This window comes from Condylura cristata, unplaced genomic scaffold, assembly GCF_000260355.1.
Source record: "Condylura cristata isolate star-nosed mole 26May11 unplaced genomic scaffold, ConCri1.0 scaffold00040, whole genome shotgun sequence".
Taxonomy (NCBI): Eukaryota; Metazoa; Chordata; class Mammalia; order Eulipotyphla; family Talpidae; genus Condylura; species Condylura cristata.
The window spans coordinates 4,476,639-4,483,525 of record NW_004567141.1 but is presented as its reverse complement, the minus strand read 5'-3'; the positions used below and the strand labels follow the sequence as shown (position 1 = coordinate 4,483,525).

At 56.4% G+C, this 6,887-nt stretch overlaps 1 protein-coding gene across 2 annotated transcripts; it reads right to left on the bottom strand.

The window, feature by feature from the left end:
• Positions 1–541: 541 nt before the first annotated feature.
• EFNA1 (ephrin-A1) lies at positions 542–6,881 on the bottom strand. 2 transcript variants are annotated; one of them, XM_004693790.2, is made up of 5 exons: positions 6,672–6,881; positions 2,891–3,186; positions 1,780–1,845; positions 1,590–1,640; positions 542–1,420 (listed from the first exon to the last, which is right to left on the bottom strand). In XM_004693790.2, the coding sequence occupies exons 1-5, from the start codon at positions 6,761–6,763 to the stop codon at positions 1,308–1,310; spliced, it is 618 nt and encodes a 205-aa protein (XP_004693847.1). In that variant the 5' UTR covers positions 6,764–6,881; the 3' UTR covers positions 542–1,307. The 2 variants fall into 2 exon arrangements, with proteins under 2 accessions (XP_004693847.1, XP_012588878.1); XM_012733424.1 differs by having other exon boundaries at positions 1,789–1,845; positions 6,672–6,865.
• Between the last annotated feature and the right edge of the window lie 6 nt (positions 6,882–6,887).

Genomic DNA, 6,887 nt, shown 5'->3' with positions numbered 1-6,887 from the left:
ATTTTCCCGGGTTTGCTGAGGCCTCTTGCCAGTCTCTGGACAGCAGGGATTGCCAAGAACCAAGTGTTTGTCAGGTGCCACCCGCCAGCGCTTCCAAAGTCTACCACTAACTGGGGTGCCCCTGACCCCCCTAGTCAGTCCGCTGCTGGAACTTTCCTCCCCTCCTTCCACGCAGCTCTTGGGGCAGTGGGGCGGCCGCAAGCCTAAGCTGGGGTTCCAGGAGAGCCGCCCTGACTCACCCAGCAGCAGCAGTACCTGCACAGAACGAACCAGGCCAAAGCCCAGTGCCCAGAAGGTGGGAGGGGGGCAGAAGTTGGAAAGGAGGAACTTCCAGAGTGGGTTGCTGCCAACTCGGTGGGCAGTCCTGTCCTGGACAGCCCTCAGAGGAGGGAAACACCCAGCCCTGTGGACTGGTGAGGGGGTTGTATGTTTTCCAGAGAGAAGGGGAAAAAAAATCAACGCCACCTGCAATTGGTGTAGCACACAGTAGGGACTTGGCGGTCATAACATTTGGCTGGAGGGGAAGATAAGCATGTCCAAAAACCAAACACATCGCTTTATTTTGAGACAACATTAACATCGTATAAAAAAATTCCAGTTGTAGAAATCACAGACAAACGGCAAGTTTATATACAGATCCTGTACAAGTGGGCACTGCCCTTCAGGCTAACTCCAGGCACACACTATACACGGGCGCTGCCCTTCCAGCTACACTCTAAGAAACAGGTTGGCACAGCCCCCCTGCTGGCACCGCTCTGGGAGGCTGCGCTCTGGCTGCGAACCTCTCCGTGGCAGCTCTTCAGTCGAAGTGTAGGTCAGCCCAAGCATGCTGCCTCGCTCGTCCTGTCCTCGGCTCCCAAGCAGGATGCCACCTCTTGCGATCCCTTCAGTCAGTTCATCTGGGCATCCTGGCTCTCTGGGCCCGGCACCTCTGCTGAGCTCAGTGTCTATCAGCAGTTCCCCAGACCCCTTCAGCTGGGCTCCTGCAGGGCCTTTCCAGAAGGCCGTGTCTGCAAAGCTTCTTTCTTTGGCTTAAGGGTAGGAGTGGTGGGGAAAGCACCGTCCCCACTTCTTTGTCAGACCCTCTGACATGAATGTGGGGTTCGTACTGCCAGGCCTGCCGACCACCTTTAAGTTGAGACCCTTAATACTGACTCATTTTGAGGCTGCTGGGTGGCAGCTTGTGCATGTGGTGGGAATGGTTCCCCCGACTGAGGCTTTGGGAGGGGCCCCAGGGCAGGTGAGGGACACCTGCTCCTGCCTCCTCAGTCCAGTTCCAATCCTTATGCCAGATGTGGCGTGCACCTTCATGGGGTCTGCAAGAGCAGCAGTGGCAAGAGCAGCACAGCCCAGGCAAGTGGGAAGAGGCGGGGGGCAGCGCTGTGACCGATGCTATGTAGGACCTGCACCGTCGGGTCATCTGCAAAGTGACAAGGCACAAACCCTTGGGTGAGTGGCCCCAAGACTGGCAGTCGCCCCCAGCCCAACAAGGTTTCCCCAGCCTCTGCCTGGCACAGGAGCCACAGCTTGCACCCAGCCTCCTCAAGGAGAACTTCTGTGCCACAAGCCCAACTTGCTCAACTACCTACCTGCTGGCAATCTTTTTTCCTGTGAATTCACATGGGCCTGGGGACTGTGAGCTGAAAGACAAGGAGGCTATAGATCAGGTATTGTGCCTGAGGCAGAGGGCTGGCAGGGCATGGGCCTTCCCTCCCACCCCAGACCCAGGCCAGGCCCACAGAGATGGAGGAAGGCGGTCCACAGGTCCCCGACACTCACTCATCTTACCACCAACAGTCACCTTCAACCGCAAGCACTGGTCTTCCTGCTGGAAGATGGCTTTGGCTGCAAGATAAACCCACAGGGTGTTAAGGAAGGAATCTTTGCTGGAAGAAAAAATACAAGGGCAAATGGTGCTGGCTTGCGATCTTGGTCTCTGTTCATTTTAATTCCTTTCCCCTTTATTAAAGATCTGTTTATTTATGCATACAGAACTGGGGTACAGGCCAGAGGTGCAGAGGGTAAGAGGATTCACCAGAGGCAGAGTGGGGAGCAGAACAGGCAGATGTAGCGGAATACACTGCTGAGGGGAGCAGCGGGGATCAAACTCGCGCTGCTGCAGCTACGGCAGCCTCATAGTACTGGGCTTTAACCCACTGTGCCACCGGGGAGGGCTCTCTCTTTTAATCTTTCATTCTTACCTTCCTCAGTTTCTGCCCACTTTCTGCCCAAAGGTCGACTCAAACTCCCATTGTTTAGGATAACCCTGGGCTTTGGAGGTAAACAGGAAATAGACACTGCGTCCTCCCGCTGTTTCACTCCACCAAGCTGAGGCTGGGTGAGGCCGTCACAAAGTCTCCCTTAACTCGGGCCATTTTATACCGCCCAGCCTAGCCCAACTGACAGAGTGAGTCCTAGACCCATTCTACACAAAACTGATCTTCTAACTCTTCTAACACACCAGTGGCTCCCCACTGTCCTCAGGGTAAAGTCCAAACTCCTCAGCACTGCCTAGGTCCCCATGAGTTGCCCCGACCACCTCTCCCAGCTCATTGCGCCCCGATTCCAGTGTCCCTCCAATTGAGTTCCCTGGGTGGCACGCTGCCCAGGCACAAGCTCCCGCCTGCCTGGCTACCTCCTCTGCTCATCCTAAGCTCGGGGTCATTTTCCATGCTACACTATTGGATGGGCTATTAACCTGTGTGCCCTCTTCCTTGTTCCCTGGAGTCGTGTGCCTACAGTGCCAAGCAGGCAATGGGAAGACGCTTCCCCCACATCTGCAGTGAGAATGAATGAACACAGAATGCAGACGGGAAGGGATCTGTTGCTGCTTGACTCCTCGCTAAGCATGTTCCGCCTTGTGCCTGCGCACACTTCCCTGGGCACTCACAGATGTAGTAGTAGCTGTGTCCCTCTTTGAACTCCTTGCCCAGGGTAAAGGGGGTGAAGCGCTGGAACTTCTCAGACAGCTTTTCAGGGCCGTGCTTGGCACTGGGCTGGTTGCACTGCCAGCGGACCTGGTCCTTAGAGTGGGGTTGGCACAGCTGGTACTGCTCATGTTCCACCAGGTAGAGTGTGTACCGCTCCATGGCAGCCTCTGGCACAGAGTCGTCCTCGTAATGTGGACAGATGATGTCCAGGTAGTCATTCAGTCGCACGTGTACGGTATAGTCCTCATTCTGGAACCTGGGTATGCAGAGAAGGCAGGTGATCACTTGGCCAGATTCTTAAGCCTCCAAATGTTTACATGACCCCTCACATTTCACACTGGAATCCCACCCTCCAATGAGTTTCCAAAAAATCTCAACTCCCAGTATTTACTGATCTTGATTTCTTTTTCTTTTTTTTTGAAAATTTATTTACTTATGCATACAGAACTGGGGTACAGGCCAGAGGAACGGGGAGTGCGCAGATTCACCAGAGACAGAGTGGGGAGCAGAACAGGCAGACTGACATAGTACACTGCTGAGGGGAGCAGCAGGTGGGTCAGGAGAGGTCCACCGTGCCCCATGTGGGTCACCCCCCTGGCTGGGGATCGAACTCGTGCTGTAGTGGCTGTGATAGCTTCATGGTGCTGTGCTTTAACCTGTTGTGCCACCAGGGAGGGACCGATCTTGATTTCATCAGTGTTTCTACCATCTCCAAACTCTCCAAAATCCCCCATCATTGTCTCCTATTATTCCTCTGAGTAGCACCCACTTTGCATCTTTCGGGTGCCACAGGACTTCCCACAAACACCCTGATATTTCCCAAGGCTGGGCTTCCAAATATTTCTTTCCACATTTCACTCACCATTCTCTTCCACCCATGAACACTTCCCCAAATCTATCCTACCCCTTCCTTTAAAACATGCTGCTCTGTCAGTCTGAGGCCTACAGCCCAAATCTATAATCAGGATCCTTTCTCTTTGCCGTGCTGGCGCTGAGCCCCTTACATGGGAAATGTTCCCCTTCCCTCATGCTTTGCCTTTTCTTCCCCTGACCCTCTCAGAAGAAATCTCACATTTCTCAGCTGCACATTCCCCCCAAATACCCAGTAGACCCAGGTCCACAGATAGGGCCTGGATTCTTCAAGTTAAAACACTTTCATCAAGTCAGTCACCTCAAATTTTCTAGCTGCTCAGGTCTCCTTGTCTACTTCTTTCCTCACACCTCCCACATCCCTGTTCCTTTATCTCCCAAAGCCACCCTCACCTCCCAGGAGTGAGCTCCAGAAATGCCTGAGTTCTCAGCCCAGAGATTGCTTCTCTCCTCCTCCCAGGTGGGGCCAGCTCCCTCCCAGCCTGCCCCCTCAGTCTCCACAGGCTCCAGCCTGACTGCCCACCACCCCTCCCCCCAGCTCCAGACACCTGGCTCCAGCCTGGGTGGGGTTCTAGTAGGGGGAAAGTGCCTCCCCACCTCCACTCCAAGCTGGTCAGCTTCTCCGAATTCCCCTAAGCACTGCCAGCTAGAGACTCAGCAAGTTGGCTGCCAACTTGCATCAAACCAAAGCCCTAGGCATGGGTGGAGGGGGAGGGGCAGGCGTTAGGCCAAGAGGTCTGTGTGGTGGGCACCCACTGCCTGGACAGGGTGACCCTTATGAGAGCTGGCCTTGCAGGAGCTTGCCAGTGCTCAAGCTTGGCTTCCTAGTACCCCTCCCCCACCCTGGGGAAAAGACAGAGGGAGAGAGAGAGGAGAGAGAGAGAAGCAGAGAGAGGCTTTTAAAATTCCTCTCTGGAGAGATAAACATAGAAGCCATTTCAGAACAGGTATTTCAGCTCAGGGCCTGGCGTCTTTCCCCCATTCCCGTGACGGGCACTGACTCATTCCTCCTCCACCTCTACTACCCGCCCCAGCACTCATGAGAACCTGTGAAAATTTACCTTGTCAGTGTGGACAGCCCCCAGGACCCCCAGGATGGCATGGTGCCCACTTGCCCTGGGCACGGTCTTCCAAGCAAAGGGAGCTGGCGGGTCTGAATGGGTGGGGTACCTTCCCCTTCAGCACCAGTGGAGGCCAATGCCCAGTTCACAGTTGCACCACCCTCTTCACCACCCCCTCACCACTCTGCCCCCTGCCTGGGGCCTGGAGATCCTAGGGCCCATGCCCACTGCCCTGAGTCACCCATGCCAGCCTCACACCCGCCCGGCTCACTGCCACCTCATTTCTGCGCCCAAGCGGGCCCAGTTTGGCTGCCCGTGGACTCCACTTGGGCTGGCTTCTCTTTAGTCCAGGGAATGGTGTGTGTGACAAACAGACAGGCCAGATGCTGCGCTTGGTTGGGGGCACCTATCACCCCCTCTCCTGGTGGTACAATCTGTTCCACTTAGTGCTCCTCTGACTCTTGCTCTCCATTTGGGAAAGGGGGGCAGCGGCGTCAGGGAAGGCAAGGAGGGGGGGCAAGGAAGAGGCTCTTTCCTGAAAGAGAGGAAACCTGGGAGCTTGGGAACGGAAAAGGCCAGGGTTCCCCCCTCCCTACTCATGGCTTCCTGTCCCCTCCTCCTCCTTTAGCCAACACCTGGCATGGGCATAAACAGGGACTTTGCTCTCTCCCACTAATATAAGATTGGGTCAAGGAAGCAAGGAACAGGGAGCAAGGAGCAGGGCGGGGGAGGGCCAATGGGGCAGCCTGGTTGCAGCCGGGCAAGAGGGCATTACCCTCTAGGGCTGGCAGCTGGCTGCTCCCTGCCCCCACTGCATGCCACCGACTACAGACCCCCCACCATGCAATGCTGCCCCAGGGTCAGAGGAAGTTGGCACCATAAATTTCTCTAGGGGGGTGGGGGTCAGGCTTGCTCAGGTTGGGGGGGATAACCCAGCTGAGTGAGGTGTTTCCCGACCCCAAGCTGCCCAGCCCTCCTCACTCCCCTCTGCCTTCTCCCTTCTCCAGTCCCCCCACCCCAGCAAATATAGTTGCCATAACTTCAGAAAACTCAAGGGCAAGAACAAAGGGTCCCGAAGGAGCTTCTTCCCTCCAGTACCATTTGCCTCAAGGCCCTAAACCTGCCTAGGAGAAATTAACTCCTTCCTGCCCAGAATCCTGAGTAACCTTTTTAACCCCTTGTATTCCTCTTCACCCTTCCCACCAGATCCCTGCCCCCATCTCTTCAGCTTTACTACTAGAATCTCATAAACAGCTGACTCCCTCAGTCTACCCACAAGCAGCATTTGCCTCACTTTCAAAAGGCCACCTGTGGGGGGCTTTCCAGGGTCACCTTAAATACAGAAGGGACGCTAACCGCCTGCAGCCGGCCCCTCCTGGGGCGTCCTCCCAGGATTACAGTGAGCCTTCTGCTTAGTCCTGGGGCCCTATCGGGTATTTGTCGCTGTGGGCAGATGCCCAAGTGCCAGACATGGAAAGGAAAAGCCTTCCCGTGCGGTGGAAGAGTCTAAACGAACCCTAAAGCTCCTTCCCTGCAGCCTGGAAGGTGGTCCTCACGCGGGCCCTCCCTGGGAGCAACAGGAGTGGCAGGCAGAGGAAGGACAGAAAGGTCAGAAATCACGCCTACCCAAGTAGACACCGGTGGGGTACACCCAGCGGGTTGGGGGGTGCTCCTCCACGGAATCCCCCCTCCTCTGGTCACCTCCCCAAGACTCGGGTCACGGGCTGGCCGGGGCAGTTAAGCCTGGAGTGGCCAACCAGGCCAGTGCCAACCAGGCGCCCAGACAGCCCGCCGGAGACTTGGGGCTTACTTGGGGTTTGAACTGTTCCAGAAGACGGTGTGGCGGTCAGCAGCGGCCAGACTGCAGCACAGACCCAAGAAAGGGGCCCAAAAGAGCTCCATAGCGCGGGGCCTGGCCAGGCCGGGCGGAGACGAGGGGCTCCTCGGGGTCTGGGTTCCCGCAGGCTCTCTCCGCGGCGCCGACAGCACCGCGCTCACAGCTCTGGCCGCGGCTCGCCGCGACTCC

Bases quoted from the DNA above. Each gene is read 5' to 3' on its own strand.
- EFNA1 (XM_004693790.2), bottom strand. From the start codon at position 6,763: ATGGAGCTCTTTTGGGCCCCTTTCTTGGGTCTGTGCTGCAGTCTGGCC. The intron at 1,641-1,779 runs GTGAGTGTCGGG...CTTGTCTTTCAG, and splicing joins GACTGTTGGTGGTAAGATGA to CTCACAGTCCCCAGGCCCAT. The intron at 1,421-1,589 runs GTAGGTAGTTGA...GTCACTTTGCAG, and splicing joins GGAAAAAAGATTGCCAGCAG to ATGACCCGACGGTGCAGGTC.